The 15,802-nt window shown below is 49.9% G+C and overlaps 1 protein-coding gene across 1 annotated transcript; it reads left to right on the forward strand.

Annotated features, from left to right (window-relative positions):
• The first annotated feature begins 3,172 nt into the window (after window positions 1-3,172).
• Window positions 3,173-14,657, forward strand: dact1 (dishevelled-binding antagonist of beta-catenin 1). Its single transcript, XM_031749706.2, has 4 exons — window positions 3,173-3,654; window positions 8,137-8,266; window positions 8,514-8,627; window positions 10,252-14,657. The coding sequence occupies exons 1-4, from the start codon at window positions 3,418-3,420 to the stop codon at window positions 12,273-12,275; spliced, it is 2,505 nt and encodes an 834-aa protein (XP_031605566.1). The 5' UTR covers window positions 3,173-3,417; the 3' UTR covers window positions 12,276-14,657.
• Window positions 14,658-15,802: the final 1,145 nt, after the last annotated feature.

A 15,802-nucleotide genomic window follows, 5' to 3' on the forward strand; every position in this document is an offset into this window, starting at 1 on the left:
ACACACACACACACCCTCTCTCTCTCTCTCTCACACACACACACACCCTCTCTCTCTCTCTCTCACACACACACACACCCTCTCTCTCTCTCTCTCTCTCTCTCTCTCTCTCTCACACACACACACACAGACACACACACACACTAACTGATCTGCAGGGGCCTCTGGGTCATGTGGTAGCAGACTGATCCCAACAGTGTGAGGAATCCAGCACAGAAAAGTCTTCTCGGATGAGAGGTGAAACGTCTTTGAGCAACTTAAAGAAGTCCAAACGCTTTTCTTTCCAAGCTCCTTAGACTACGATGACCTGGATGACTGAGAGCCTTCACAGACACCTGCAGGAAGCTGTTATTTACCACAATAAGAGCTCAGAGATAAAGTCGACTCTTCACAATAAAAGCTGAGCTGAAAATACAGAAATTAGTTTTATTAAAATGGAATACATACTTTATGATTTCATCAGAAGTGAAACGATCCTGACAGTGTGAGGAATCCAGCACATCTGCTGGTGTGTGTGTGAGAGAGAGTATTGATCGGGCTGATCGATCGGCTCTCTGAGGGTCCGTGTGTTTGTGTGATGATCGATGTTCTCAGAAGGAGGCTTGAACTCTGTGCAGGTTTAATTAAGCTGCAGATGATCAGCGGGTCTCCAGCCTCAGGAAACACACACACACACACACACACACACACACACACACACTGCTTCTTTACCTGCAGTCGTGTTTCTGATTGATCTGCTGAGCCCTGACTCAAAGATCTCATTTCACAGTTAACGAGGCTGAAGTGCAGATCAGCTGAGAAATAATCCGAAAAATGATTTTCTGCAGGGATTAAAGACAAATGAGAGAGGGAGAGAACGATCGTGCTTCGAGTGCTGCACTGAGCAGAACAGAGCGTGTGTGTGTGTGTGTGTGTGTGTGTGTTACTGATCCATAAATATCTACAGAAACTTTCATGGAGCTGTGTTTGCTCCTCCGGTCTTGATCAATATTCTATCCTGTGTTTTTTTCATTGTAAAACAGAAGTTTGTTGCCATGACGTTCAGCTCCACCAAAGCAGAAGATGAGCTTCATGTCATCGTGTGGTCGTCGTGTGCTCCCCTCTGTCTGGGGGTCTGATGGTTAAAATGAAGTTTGTCCTGCAAACATCTGAGGAACTGAAGCTCATCGACAGATCGTCTGAGCTGACTGAAACTCAGGCTGTCCTTCGCAGGAGGCGGGGCTCAGGACGGCTTCAGGAGGTTCTCGTGATCTTCTGGAGCTAGCTGGAGCTGAAAACGTGGATGATTTGGATCTTTAAGTCTGCATCCCTCTGAGGACTCCGGGAGCCATCACCAGGTAACACACACAGAGTTGTCAGGGCAACGCATCACTTCCTGCTCCCCCATCAGCAGCTGGTTGGACGTCGGCCGTCCCTTTAGACCTTCAGGCTGAACGTGCAGGAGCACCGTTCTGCTCCCTTTTTGTGTTCCTGTTCCCGGCTCAGTGGCGTCTTTGAGCCCGCTGGCTCGCCTGATTGGTCGACAGGTGACAAGCCGATTAGTTCTTTCTAACGGGATGTTTTGTCCCGAGCTGCAGCAGAGAGCAGGATCCAGGTTTTTAGGAGGATTTCTGGGTCTGAGACTCAGCAGATTACCCGCCCACGTATTCCTCATGAAACGGCCCAACGCCATGACATCACAGGAGCTTAACAGGAAGTCGCTGCACAGAAGAACAAAGGCTTCTCAGCGCTGCACTGTTAGAGCTCTGATTGGTCAAGTGTAGAGTGTCCCACCACAGGTCAGCTTCACCTTCACGCTCAGCTCGCTCCACCACGACAAACCGGTACGCCGTCCACATCAGCGCTCCTCCACCCATCATCATTACCTGTGAGAGGAACACCTCACACGCCATCATAGCCCCGCCCAGTCTGAGATAAAGGCCACATTCTGGCGCTGTGAGGTTTCCAAGACACCCTACTTGCTTCACTACACTGTGATGATTTGTTTTTAATGTTGTCTGATCACTGATCAGCTTCACGAGGTCTCAGCCTGTCAGACAGGAAGTGACTGCCGACCGTGGTCAGCAGGGGGCGCTGTGCTGTGAGCGCCTCATTAATGAAGCATGACCTCATTAGCAGACTGAGACTGTTGTGACCCAAAAACCGCACAAAGGACCTCTCACTGTCTGTTCAGCTGTTTGCAGGAGAACAATAAAGATTAGTCAAAGTGATGACGCGCACAAACACGATTTCAGCTCTCAGCCACGCCCCCCGCCTTGGCAGATGAACTGTTAGAAAAATAAAAGCCTAAATAAAAAGTTTATTTTTCGCAGAACTTTGTTTGTTGTTTGCAGTTATTTCCTTTTTCAGTGACAATAAATTCTAATGTAACATAAAAAATAGAAACTAAATGTTTCCAGTTTGTGGTTTATTAAAAACACGAAGCGGTTCGAACAACAGGAGAGAGTGGACGGCTTTAGGACCTGCGGGAAACCCTCAGAGAACTGCCCGGCCTGAGCTGCGGCGCATCACGCTAACGCTAATTAACGTGATCAGAAAGGAAGTGCCCTGACTCCGCCCTCCAAAATAAAACCCCATGCTCGGTCCGATATTAAAATAAAAGCCTTGACAGTGATTCGGTATTTTTGCTGCTCTCGTCTGCAGTTTTTCGACTCCAGTCATAAGTTAAAAACTCGTTTCTGCTGCAAACACCTGAGCAGAGATCAGGACAGCAGACACAAACGTAAATTCATATTTCAGCATGCTCACTATCCACTGGGACGGTTTCTCTTTTATATACTTAATTTCCTGAAAAAGATCGAATGTGTTTGTAATTTTAATGAACTTTGTGGCTGATATTATTGATCATCTGTCCTGATGCTCACGTTGATGACTGTTTGTTCATATTTAATGTGACGATCGTGCCTCGTTTCTTCAAACATCAACCCTCGAAACACAATTTTCAAACTCTACATGAAAACTTGTTCGTGTTCTTGGTTCACAGCGTGCGTATTCTTTAGGAGTATGTAATGAGCGCTTCTGCAGTATAAAAAGTGAAACTGAGGCATTTTATTTTGAAGGAGAGAACAGGAAGCGCGCGTTTGTCTGCTGGTGCGTCACTGTGAGGGGCGTGTCTGTGCGCAGGGGGCGGGGTTTAGTTGCAGAGGGTGCAGCGGAGGTTCAGTGTGTTCGGAGCTTCGGCGGCGGCAGTAGCTCTGCACACATCTCTGCGCCTTCTCTCGGGTCCTGTGCGTGCGGCGCCTCCGGGGAGCCTCGGAGCTCCCTGCAGACCGCCTGAGGAGACCCCGCAGCGGATTGCCGACGGCACCGGCGGAGACCCGAGGGTCCGGTTCGCGCTCCGGGGCTCTCAGGTGAGGTCCAGGTGGGCTCGGCAGGTGTGTCTCCGCGGGATGCTCCCGCCCTGAGCTCTGTTGGGAGATGCTGCCGTCCGGGACCTGCAGACGGGATAGATTGGCGGTCCGGGAGCGGCTGGAGGCCTCCGTGTCCGGGCTCGGGGAGCTGGAGCTCCTGCGGCGGCGGCAGGAGGTGCTGGTCCGGGCCGCGCTGGGGCTCCGGGAGCCGCGGGAGGAGGAGGAGCGGCGGCGGCGAGAGGCTCAGCTGAGCTCGGAGGAGAAGCTGCTGGAGGGGAACATCCTGCTGCTCCGGAAACAGCTGGTAGGTCCTCACCTGTGTCTGTCTATGACCTCTGTCTTCTGTGAGCCTGGGTCAGGGTGCAGGGAGGGGTCAGCCTGACGGTCACGTGCAGAGCTGCAGGTAGTCAGCTGATCAGTGATCGATCAGTTAAAGGATAAATCAGCTGATCTGGAGTCATTTAAGTTTCAGATAAAAACGGAAATAAAACAATCAGCAGAAAGAGAATGAGAATGCATCAAGACGAAATCAGCAGAAATATTCAGATCATGAGTCACAGTGTGAAATCTCCCATCACATGTGAGCAAAACCCATTTAATATTTACATTTCTCCATATTTGACATGATAAACACTAAACATGTGTTTATGAAAGAAAAGAATGTCGTTCATTAATAATTAAAAGTATAAGTTTTTATTAAAAATGGGTAAAACAAACTTATTTTATCATTATGCTGTTATCACAAAGAAATAACTCCACTTTATGTTATGTTATTTACGTCAATAAATATTCAAAATAAATGATTTCATTCTGGTGAATTTGAACCTGACCAGACAGAAAATGAGATGAGGACTGAGCACAGAGCCCTGAGGAACTCTTCAGGCTGACCTGAGATCAGCTCACCTGAGCCAGGTATGCCAGAGCAGCGGTTTCTATGGCGATAATTTATCAGAGGAAGGGGAACGGGCTTCTGATTTTCTCCTGAAGATTTCCTGTGAGGCCTCAAAGCTGCTGTGAACGTCAGCGGGTTCACTGTGGAGAATAAAACGGCGTGCGTGTGTGTGTGTGTGTCTGGTCCTCCCAGCGCGTGCGTCACAGCTGATCGATCAGATTGGAAAAATCACCTGTTGTCAGGCCACGCCTCCTACATCAGCTGTGGCACAGTCACACCTCTGTGGCTGCTGTGAATGTCTCCTGCTCTGTTGTCGGACTTAACAGTGAGAACACCTGCGTACCTGCACAAACCTGGACTTCCTGTTTGAGTCGGCGTCACCTGAAATGAGCAACCGAGTTCAGAAACATATCAGGAAGGTGTTCACTGAGGGCGGAGCTGAAGGCGGAGCTGGAAGTGAAGGTGTGAGGCACATCTAAATCGGCTGTTTTGTCGCTCACGCTTCGGCATCACGTGGACGGCTGCAGCCAGTCATGTGCCTCTCTGGTTAAATTCCCACAATCCTTTGCAGAGCTTCACCGACCCAAACACAGGAGCACGAACGCAGCTTCAGGCTGAAGTGAAGCTGAAACCAAAAAGGTCAGAGGTCAGAGACCAAGGAAGCTTGAAGTTGGGAAGAAGAAAAACAGGAAGTGATGTCACACCAAGGTTAATGTCAGGCTGAAGCTGAAGATGTGGAAACGCTGGAACGGACCCGGCCTTCACTTTGATCTGCGCTGAGAGCACTTCCTGTCAGCTGACCGTCAGCTGTCGTCCCCATGGTGCGTTCAGGCGCCACTCCTCACACATTGGCGTGTGAGTAAGAGCTTTGAAGTGTTGGCGTGAAGTCAAACAGGATGGGGGAGGAAGAGCCTCCTCGTCTTCATCTGCACGGTCACGGCACGTTCAGGTGCATGTTGGGAAGCCTGGACATGCGGGCGCTGTGTTCTTGTCCAGGATCTGACCTCAGATCTGCTCCCAGCTCACATGTCTGAGCTGGTCGAGCATTTGTTTGCTGTCTGTCCTGCAGCTGAAGCTCTTCCCCGCCGTCTGGATCGCATTAGTGACCCCCCACCACCACCACCACCACATTCAGCCCCGCCCCTCCCCTTACGAACAAATGGAGATTCCTGCGAGCGGCTGGAAACTCTGCAGCTCGACTTTCAGCTGAGACACAAACCAGGCGGCTGACTCATTCTCTAAAATCAGACTGAGAACGCTCCGCGTCTCAGAGCTTTTCTGGTCCGACCCCAAACTCTGAACCGAGAGGCTGCTGTGACCTCTGACCTCTGACCTATTGTGTACTGTACTGTGTGCAGTAGTATTGTGTGTACTGTACTGTAGTATGTACTGCTGTGACGTCAGGCTGGATGCCATGTTGCTGTTTGCTGTCGGCTGGTGCAGACCGTCGGCCGCAGCGCTGTTCGGGCTTCTTCACTGAAACCAGCCGATCACTGCACAGGTGTCGGAAAAGAGTAATCTGATTACAGTAACCTGTAACTTCACAGGGGCATCAGTGTCATTAAACATGCTGTTTTTGTTCTTTTTGGAACAGCTGATTGATTTATGACATCAGCTCTGTTTTTACGAGCTGCTCTGTGGTAGGCTGCAGAGCGTTTGGAGCAGTGAACGCAGCAGGGAGGAGCTTCCAGGCTTGAAACGGAGCTAAAGCACTGAGGACAGACGCAGTCATGAGGTCAGCTCTTCGCTCTTTATTGGAAAAGAGTGATGGTGAAGCCGCACTGAGCGGTGCAGAGTCAGGCTTTTATTTTGAAGGCTCACAGAGGTCTCTCAGGGAAAATTCGTGAAGCTGAACGAGCAGACATACAGCAAGCTGCAAGTAAAAACAATGTTACCTGGGCGAACAGTTGGGCTGTCCCGGTTGGGCGGTTAGTTTGTGTTTTTGTGTCTTTTTCTGGTATTAATGGGTTCAAAGTACAAACTGGGCCGCTGAAGCTACTCTGAGCTAAAATCAGTGTTTTTTTGGAGTCTGGTAGATCGTAAATTTAAACCTTTAACTAAGTCCAACCCTCTACGTGTGTTTTATAGTTGGAGCATGCTCAGTGCTGCAGGACGGCTGCATGTGTGTGAGGTCGTGTTTAGCCTAAGTATCGATCTAACTGCCGCTTCGTCCCGATTGGGGCGATCGTGGCTCAAGAGTTGGGAGTTTGCCTTGTAATCGGAAGGTTGCCGGTTCGAGCCCCGGCTTGGACAGTCTCGGTCGTTGTGTCCACTTCACCCGTTGCCTGCTGGTGGTGGTCAGAGGGGCCCTCGGTGGCGCCAGTGTTCGGCAGCCTCGCCTCTGTCAGTGCGCCCCAGGGCAGCTGTGGCTACAATGTAGCTGCCATCACCAGTGTGTGAATGGGTGGATGACTGGGTGTGTAAAGCGCTTTGGGGTCCTTAGGGACTAGTAGTAGTCTAGTACTAGTAGACTAGTAAAGCGCTATACAAATACAGGCCATTTACCATTTACCAAAATATCACCACATGTTTAAAAGTGACCAACGCTGCACAGTCTACATGGTGCCAGCTGTCAGCTGATAGAGAAAACAGCTGGATGGGTTTGACGCTCGTTACTGAACTGCAGCTACACACACACACAGACATACACAGTAATCCTTTATTATTGATCGGGTACTGATGATGTATTGGTGATGGCAGCAGCTGTGTTTGTGTTGCAGTTCAGCTGCAGGAATGCAGCACATGACCCGCAGCAGCGCCACATAGCCTGCATGTTTTCCATTGTAGCTGGGGGAGGGGCTGCTTCAGCCTGTGTGTGTGTGTGCGTGTGCGTGTGTGTGTGTGTGTGTGTCAGTATGTTACCTTCGGTCTCTGTTTATAGCTACATGTTTTGTCACATGACTTCCTGTTTGTCTTTAAAGCCTTTCAGGACGTTTCGATGTGAAAAATGTTTCTAAGACGATTTTGGTTGTTAAAGTCAGCTGGTCCTTCCTGTGTAGTCGACGCTGATTTGTGTGATGTCTGAGCTGCTTCCTGTTCTTCCATCAATAATCAGTAATCAATAATCTTTATGGTCTCAGGCCTGGCGGTCTGTCCCAGGACCGTCCAGGATGTTTGGTGTCCTCTGGTGACCTCTGACCTTCAGTGTCTGGCCTCACACAGAATAAGAGTCTCCGGTTTACTTCAGTTTGTGCTCAAAGCTTTTATTTTTATAAGCAGGACCAATCAGGGGCAGCGTTACTGCTCTGAGTCTGAGGTCTTCACGTCAGCTCCGCCTCCCTCGCGTGCTCCTGAAGTTTGATTTGTTGGCTGATCTCAGGTCTGTTCTCTCCGGGATGAGCGCTCCTGTTCTTCTTCTGATGTTCGGAGCAGAGACGAAACAGGAAACAGCTGACCTGACGGCGGCAAGGAGAAAACCCTCAGACGGACGTTAACATAAAAACCAAAATTGTCTTTTTTGTTGGTTAAAACAAAACCAGACATTCATCACAAAAGAAGTTCGAGCCTGAAAATAAAAACCTGCGAATAAAGAGAAAAAACATTTTTTAGAAATACGTGAAAAGAGAAAAGTCGAGTTTGACTTTTGCTGCACAAAAACATACAAAAGTCCAGATTAAAAAGTTCAGAAACATCAAAGATAAAAACCATAAAAATGTTTTTAAAATGAAGAAAAATACTTTTGACTGATTTTAATTTAAAGGTCAAAGGTCCTCTGTGAATAAAATAAATGTTACTGGAAATTATAAAATAAATCAAAAGTCCAGATTGTCATCTTTTATTCTCTGTTAGTCATTCAGGCTGTGGTTGTTATTGTGTTGTTGTTGTTGTTGTTGTTGTTGTTGTTGTTGTGGTCACGGCGGTGCGCGATCTCAGCTGTTTGTGTTTGTGTGTCAGAACTGTCTGAGGAGGCGGGACGCCGGCCTCATCGCTCAGCTGCAGGAGCTCGACCGACAAATCAGTGACCTACAATTGGACACCGAGACGTCACATGACCAGCCGGAGCCCGACAGCCGACCGAGCTCAGGTACGCCTTACCTGTGTAAGTGTGTGTGTGTGTGTGCGCTGTGGCAGGTGGAGGTTAAACTGTGATTAAACAGGAAGCGAGATGATTTTTAAGATTCAGAAGCAAAAGTTTTGAGCTGAGCAGAAAAACAAGTTTCAAAATAAAAAATGTCAGATTTTCAGATTAAAAGAAAGTGAGGTCTTTAACTGTTGCCATGACAATAGACGTAAATTTGAGCTTTGTTAACCCCGCTTTCTCTCTCCCTCAGGTTTCTACGACCTCAGCGACGCCGCGTCCGGCTCGCTCTCCAACTCGTCTAACTCGATCTTCAGCGAATGTTTCTGCTCGACGGCCGACGCCGACGGACGCCTGCCGTCCACAGGTATGCACGCCCTCTTTGATGTCACATGACTCAACTCAGCTCCATTTGGTCACTTTGACATGTCAACACACACACAGTGACTTAAACACTGTGTGTGTGTCTTCGGTTACAGCAGGCCTGCAGCCCCCTCGCGCTCATCAAGACGTCCTTGAATGTGTCACAGATGCATGTCTCTAAGAATGACGCCATGTTGGGTCAGCTGTGGGATGTTTGCCGTTACTGAGCGTGTGGACGTTTGGAGGCTGGAGGATGCAGACCTCGTGGAGCACTTTAACTAACGTCAGTTTATAGTCTCACTCTGAGCAAAGCCTGCAGATCCCGCAGGACGCTGAAAAAGCGCCCCACAGCTAGTCTGTCTGCATTAAAACGAGCCACTCTGTGACCTTTGACCTCCAGCGGGAGTCTGTCGGCACAGAGAAGATTCCTTTTAAACAAACCTTGAGCGCTGCAGGCTTCCTGAGGCTCTGCTCATACTTGGCACTAACACATCATCAGATAAGCGGCATGAACACGCCCACACGTTTCTGTCTCTGTGCGACCGATCTGCAGCAACAAGTACTCCAAGAGCCGCGACCAGCCCGAACGCACCACCAGACGCTGCAGCGTCACCTTCTATGGTCATGTTCAGGCGCCACGGGCCGTCTGCACGTCCGCTTCTCGCTGTCTTTCATTCCTGCCTCTCTGATTATTTGTGTCCACGAAGCCCCCGAGGGCCGGCGCGGGACACCAACCCCGCTGCAGAGCGCGACGCATCACAGCAAGAAAAACATCTGCGACACTTCATTAACTTTATTGGCTCCAGCTGACCAACGCCTGCCAGAGCGCCGTCACACCGGCGGCACTTTAATGCTCCGTAGTTTACACGAAGACACCAGACCTCAGGCTCCACCCATCACAGTGGAGTAACAACCTGTGTGTGTGTTGTTGGTTTTTTTTCTGTGTGTGTGTGTGTTTTTTCTGTGTGTGTGTGTGTTTTTTTTCTGTGTGTGTGTGTGTGTTTTTTTTTTTTTTCTGTGTGTGTGTGTTTTTTTTTCTGTGTGTGTGTGTCGATGCCTCGTAGCTCTGCCTTCCTTCCTGTGGGACCTCAGAGCTGCTGTGAAGCGGATCGAGCCACCGGTTGTGTTTGTGTCCGATGCGCGAGCGTGGGCGTTCTCGTTGGCCCCGCGGGGTCGGCGGAGCTTCCGGCTGTGCTTCGGCTTTGTTCCCAGACTTCAGCTGCTGAATAAACGGCGTTTTCGGCCGTGAGCCGGCCCACACGGTTATGCTGTGTTCAGTCTGATTTCCACTGCAGGGAGAGCGGTGGGTGTGGAGGGTTAACGTTTCACAGCACACTGTCTCCACTGAAAGAATTTTCCACTTACTAATGCCCGAGCTTCCACAGCGACCCAAACAGAGTCATTACCGCAGTCAGCCGAGCATTTCGTCAGAGCAGCGCTGCCTGGAAACGGCCTGCTCTCCCTGAACTTCCTGTCAGCTTTTAGCAAACACAGCGGCGTTAAAATAAGCTCACAGTGTTTATGTTTGAAGCTGTGAGGGGAGGGCACGTGCTCGCCATCACACGCCCTCGCCATGTAAACTAACACCTCTGGTCTGCTCGCTAATGTCGCCTTCTTTCTGTCTGCAGATGAGCTGGCCAGCTGTTTGGAGTGTGACGTCCTGGTTGGAGGGCTTTGTGATGAGTCATCATCCTCTGGTACGGTCCGGTGCTCGCTCTCGGCTCCGAACCCGCCCACTGTGGATGCAGCCTCGTCCTTTCTTTCCACTGAGCCTCAGTCTAAATACCATTGTGACCTGGTGGCCCAAAACGGCAACGATGTTTATCGCTACCCGAGTCCTCTGCACGCCGTGGTGGTCCAGAGCCCCGCCTTTCTGCAGATGTTGGGTTTCGGAGGTCCCGGCAGAGATGAGGCAGACACCTCAGCTCTTCCTGCCTCTGTTTCAGCCCCTCATGTATCTCAGAGCTCCTCCTGGCCGGCCTCCTCCTCCCAGACTCCTTCCCATAAGCGACTGGACAGCTACATCTACAGTCTGCTCCAGAGGAGGGCCCAGCCAATCAGGACCAGCAAACCCAGGACGAGCATCAGCACCGACGCCTTAAAGAGCATCCTCAGGCAGGCTAGTCTGTGTGTGAGGCAGGTGTCCGGCCCTGGCTCTGGTTTTGGGACTCTGAGTGGATCCGAATTTAAAGCCTCGTGGACGGCTAGAAGAACATCAGCAGAGGGAGCTGGGACCTCGTCTTCACAGAGGCAGTGGTCTGTGGACGGGAAACTGGAGGAGCAGGAGACCCAGAGTGTACTGAAGGATGGCGGCTTTGAGGCGATGCACAATGGCTTCAGGAGGGGCAGCGGCGAGTCCGGCTCTCCTCTTCGGTACGACGTACAGAGCAGCTGCTCTGCCAACAACAACGACAGCAGCACCAACAGTCTGAGAAAGAAGAGCAAAGCAGATCTTCCTCACGCTGAGCTGTCTGCCAAAACTCTGCCTAAAAACTTCAGGGACCTGGGCAGTCCCAAAGCTAACCCCGCCCCCAAAGAGATCAAACCGCCATGTTGCCCCCCGGACCAGGAGATGTTCCTGAAATCTGCTCCAGTCATGAAAACACAGTCGAGTACTCCCAGGAACAGTCCAGGAACAGGAAGGTCAGCGCTGGAGCTCGCCAGTGCGGGGTCCTCCTCCCAGAGTCAGGACGAAGCAGCCGGCGAAGGAGGAAGCTGTCACACAGTTACGAACAGGTACGTCCCCGCCCACCAGCACAAACTCCGCAAGGGCGGCTTCAAGATAGTGAAGGTGAAGAGCTCATCGATGAAGACAAGTCGTGTCTCTGAGCACAGCGAGCCTCCGCCAGAGAGAAGACGGGACAAACTCCACCACAGGTCCTGCCTCCTAGAAGATGGAGGCTCCGCCCACATTAAAGTCTCCAAGAGATTTGCTTCCTCAAGAATAAAGCGCCTACCTGCATCCATCCCAGAAGGCCGAGTGCTGGACAGACAGCCCCCATCGGCACTTAACGGCGCACGACCGAGCATATCCAAGCACCACCACCATGGAAACCATCACTGCTGCAGTGGTAACCACCACCACCATCATCACCACCATCACCACGGACGTGACCAGGTCGTGGTTGTGGCCAAACCAAAGTACAAAAGGAACGATTACCGGCGGTTACGAGCCATGATGGAGGTCTCGTACGACGAGGCGTTTAGACGTGCTCAGCGGCGTCAGAGAAAGGAGCTGCTGAACAGCAGCGTGTACCCGCCCGCCGGAGCGCGGCTGACCAGCCCGTACTCTTACACAGCAGGAAGTGACTCGGAGTACTCGGCTGAGTGCGCCTCACTCTTTCACTCCACCATCGTGGATACCAGCGAAGACGAGAGGTCGAACTACACCGCAAACTGCTTTGGAGACAGCGAGTCCAGCGAGGAGGAGTACGTGGAGGAGAGTACCAACACCAGCGATACTGAGGAGAGTGGCGGGGGAGGCATGGGCAGGGGGCGGGGCCAGCTGGGGGGAGCTGGGGTCAGGGCAACGGGGCAGGAAATGACATCAGCTCAGGCAAAGGCTTTTGTTAAGATTAAGGCGTCTCACAACCTGAAGAAGAAGATCCTGCGATTCAGGTCGGGCTCGCTGAAGCTCATGACCACCGTGTAACCTCCAAGACTGGACCATAGCCACACCTGCCTTACCCACGTGCCTCAGGTGGACCTGACCCAAACCCAGTTTACCCAGCCCTAACCCGACTCATTCAAACACTAACCCGGTGGACAGACGCAGGGTGGCAGCACAGTTTGGTTCACCTGGTTTATCTGTTGATCCCCAACAGATAAACCGTTCTGATTGGATCTTTTGTAATTAAACAAAGTACATTTTAGGCAAACACAGTCGAGCTCACCTCGGTGACCCAGTAAATGTGTTTCTTCCCCTGCTTGTGGTCTTCACTGTCATTTTTAAATGCTACAAACCAGGCCACCTGATTGGAAACCACATCAGCCCAGCTGCTTACTGGTCCCACTCTTCAGAAATCTAAGGAAGCAACCTGAAGGTCAGCACTGGGTGATTCACCTGGACTCTGGGTACAATAGTTTAAGACATCAAAGAAATCAACATCTGTTGAAGTAGGAAATGTATAAACAAGCATAATTTTTTTAAACTTAAAAAAGCATCTTTGAATTTCATCCTTTCACTGGTTCTTACAATCAAAAAATCTAAAAACGTTTTGATTGTAAAAGTTTTCTATTTCCAACTTCCCTCAAACGCAGCATTGTTTCTGTAATGACGTGAAGGTATGGTTTGGGTCCAGCCAATCACTTCCCTGTCCTTTCTCTGGTCAAACACGTGACTTGGCTGAACCCGGAACCGCGCTGCTTCAAACGCGTTGAAGGCCGCCCTCGCCACCACCGTCTGGCTTCCCAGATTTGTTGCTCAGTCTGTGCTGAGCAGTGGAGCTGAGTCGTGATAGATTCACCGACAACAGCGTCACTCACTGATTAAACCAGAAATAATTTAGAGCAAATGTGTGGAAACATCCGGTGGCGGCGGTTCGGTCGGTCTGACGACATATTTGTCAGAAGCAACCTGGACTCGAGCCTCATGTCCTCTGACCTGTTCTAGAAGTGGAACTTTAGTCTGGTTCCTCAGAGTTTCTCCAACGTTCCACCAAAAGTCCAAGAACTTGTATTTGAAGGGACTGATTGTCCAGGATCTGTCCGAGGCAGTCAGAGTTCCTCCGGTTTGTTATGTGTCCACATGAAAAAGCAGCAGATGTTTCGTCTAATCTGTGTCGGTACAAAATAATGAGGAACATTTTGGGGTTCTCCGACTTTGAGGCCTGGACTGTCAGCAGATTCCTCCTGTAGCTTCACTCTGGGCCTTTTTGCCTTTTTAAAAAAAATTGATTGTAACGCAGGAAATGAGTCTAGAACTTTCTGCCGTCAGACTTCTGGACTTTTTGGCTCTTTGAGCTTCATTTGGACCCGGGTTCCTGCGGTGGTTCTTCATCACTGAGGCTCTGTTGGACTCCTTTAAAACCCGGTGTGAGGTTTGAGGACGTTCTCGCCACAGTAACCTTTTTTATTTCCTGCACTTTGAGATGAGTCGTCAGTGGACGGGGCGGCGGCGTAACGCTTGTGTTCTGTTGTTTGTATGTAGCCTTGGTTTGTATTTATTATCACATGACCTTTGCTGTTGCGCAGCACGCCAAATGCCTGTAAATGCTTCTCTCTTTTTTAGGTCCTGAGATGTTTTTTGATGAAATCTATTTAAAGCCTAATATATTTGCTTGGTGCATTTAGAAAAGCCCACACGGTACTAACTGACAGGTCCCGATCTGGATCTTTATGACTTTATACTCGAGTCTAACGCGACTTTTTTAACACAAATGTTTCTACTGCATCTGTTTTTCATACTCACAGTTAGACAGCAGCGTATCGGGTACGGTGGAGGGACGTGTTTACCGAGCTCAGCTGGAAGCAGGAAGTGTTTAAGGATGTAGACACAGAAATGGAAACTCTGTGGTTTTCTACTGTTTTTAGCCTGTAATCAGAGTCGACACGAGTATCAGTGTGTGAGGTCCGTGAATGTCAGTTTTCAGCTCTGCTTGTAGACGTGTTTGTGCTAAACGTGTCCTGCAGGGATGTTTCACGCACTCGCCTCCGTCGTCTCATCTGATTCTGCGATGACGGAACGAAGAGGATTCAAATAAGATATTCGAGACGTTTGATGATGAGCAGTCTTCAGTTTCCAGTTCTTTCTTCTCATTGGCCGGGGCTACAGTTTACATGTTCAGGGTATAAATAGCTCCTCAGCTTTTAAAAGCCATATAAAGCTCATTAAAGCTGCCATCCACTGTTCTGCCTTTGTGTTGAGCTATTTGTTTTTTTCCTGCTGTTCATCCGACTGCACCACCTCCACTCTGTAAATGTTCACATATGCAGCTGGAGACGACTGTTACTGATGTGTGTATAAGCCTGTGTATGTCAACAATGGTGCTTTACCTTTCTATGCTTCATTAAATGTGGACTTTCAGCGCCCGTGTCCTGACTCGGTGTTGCCTCTGGCCCGTGAGGGCTTTGTCCCAGCTGTAATCTCCTGTTTGCTGCTCAGCCTGATCACAAGTGTTTTAAGCTGCGTCACACTTCTGACCTTTGCATCGAACCTTTTAATCGGCACATTTTTCACCATTCAGTCTGCGGATCGCTGAGCCGTACAGACAACACAGCTTTCTACATCTAGCAACAAATCACAACAACAGTCACTCTGAGGTGCTTTATGAGGCAAAGATAACACAATCAGATGGCCCAGGTTCAGATGAGGTGAGAGCAGCTAAAGTAACAAAAGGTTTGAACAAAAGCTTTTTTTCAATAATGGAAACTCTTGTGTCCTGATAGTAATTATTGCTGATCTCCAGACGTCCTGGAGAGGACGGCAGCGTCTCTGCTTCAGGATCACTAAAAACTAACACGTGTTTCAGATATTTCAGTCTGTTCAGCACAGAAAGTGTGACGGTAAATGATGACGACCTCCGTGCTTCAGATGACGGAGCGTTATCCTAATGCTGCTGGGCTTCAGTGCAGCTTTGGACCTCTCGTCAACGAGCTGACACCGACGCAGCATACGTCGTGGATAACGCCCGGCCTCACAGACAGGATGCAGTCAGTGTTAGTGGGATATTTTCATCGTTACACTGATGACACTTGGCTTTATGTGTCTGTGCGGCTGACGGTGTCACTGCCAACAGAATCTACCTCCAAGGTGGAAACTTGTGAACGGCTAAAAAATGAAGCAGCACTGGCTCCAAACCAGCTGTGAAGCTGAACACTTTCCCACTCTGCAGATGCCCTAACCGTGTCAGAGCCTCAGATGGGTTTAATGTGAGTAATGCAATGTTCACACTGTGTGCGATGAAGACTATTCGCGGCCTGCTTTGTTGCCACTAATCACTCTAAAGTTCACCGCCATCGTCCCAGGATGTGCATACATGGCTTTATGGGTAATCGCAGTCCTGCTCTGCTGATCGGTGAGCGTGCCGTGTACACGGTGACAAGTTTGTGGCTTCGTGTTGCCGGCTAACGTTGAGAAAGTCGGTCGCTGTATTCCCCGACGGGTTGCTGGTGCAGACACTTGCTAGCAGATTGTTGCGGTCGCCTGACGTCTGCACAGAAGATGCTGACGAGTGAAAC

The sequence above is a fragment of the Oreochromis aureus genome, linkage group 19 (assembly GCF_013358895.1).
Source record: "Oreochromis aureus strain Israel breed Guangdong linkage group 19, ZZ_aureus, whole genome shotgun sequence".
NCBI lineage: Eukaryota > Metazoa > Chordata > Actinopteri > Cichliformes > Cichlidae > Oreochromis > Oreochromis aureus.

Bases quoted from the DNA above. Each gene is read 5' to 3' on its own strand.
- dact1 (XM_031749706.2), top strand. From the start codon at position 3,418: ATGCTGCCGTCCGGGACCTGCAGACGGGATAGATTGGCGGTCCGGGAG. The intron at 3,655-8,136 runs GTAGGTCCTCAC...TTTGTGTGTCAG, and splicing joins TGCTGCTCCGGAAACAGCTG to AACTGTCTGAGGAGGCGGGA. The intron at 8,628-10,251 runs GTATGCACGCCC...TTCTGTCTGCAG, and splicing joins CGGACGCCTGCCGTCCACAG to ATGAGCTGGCCAGCTGTTTG.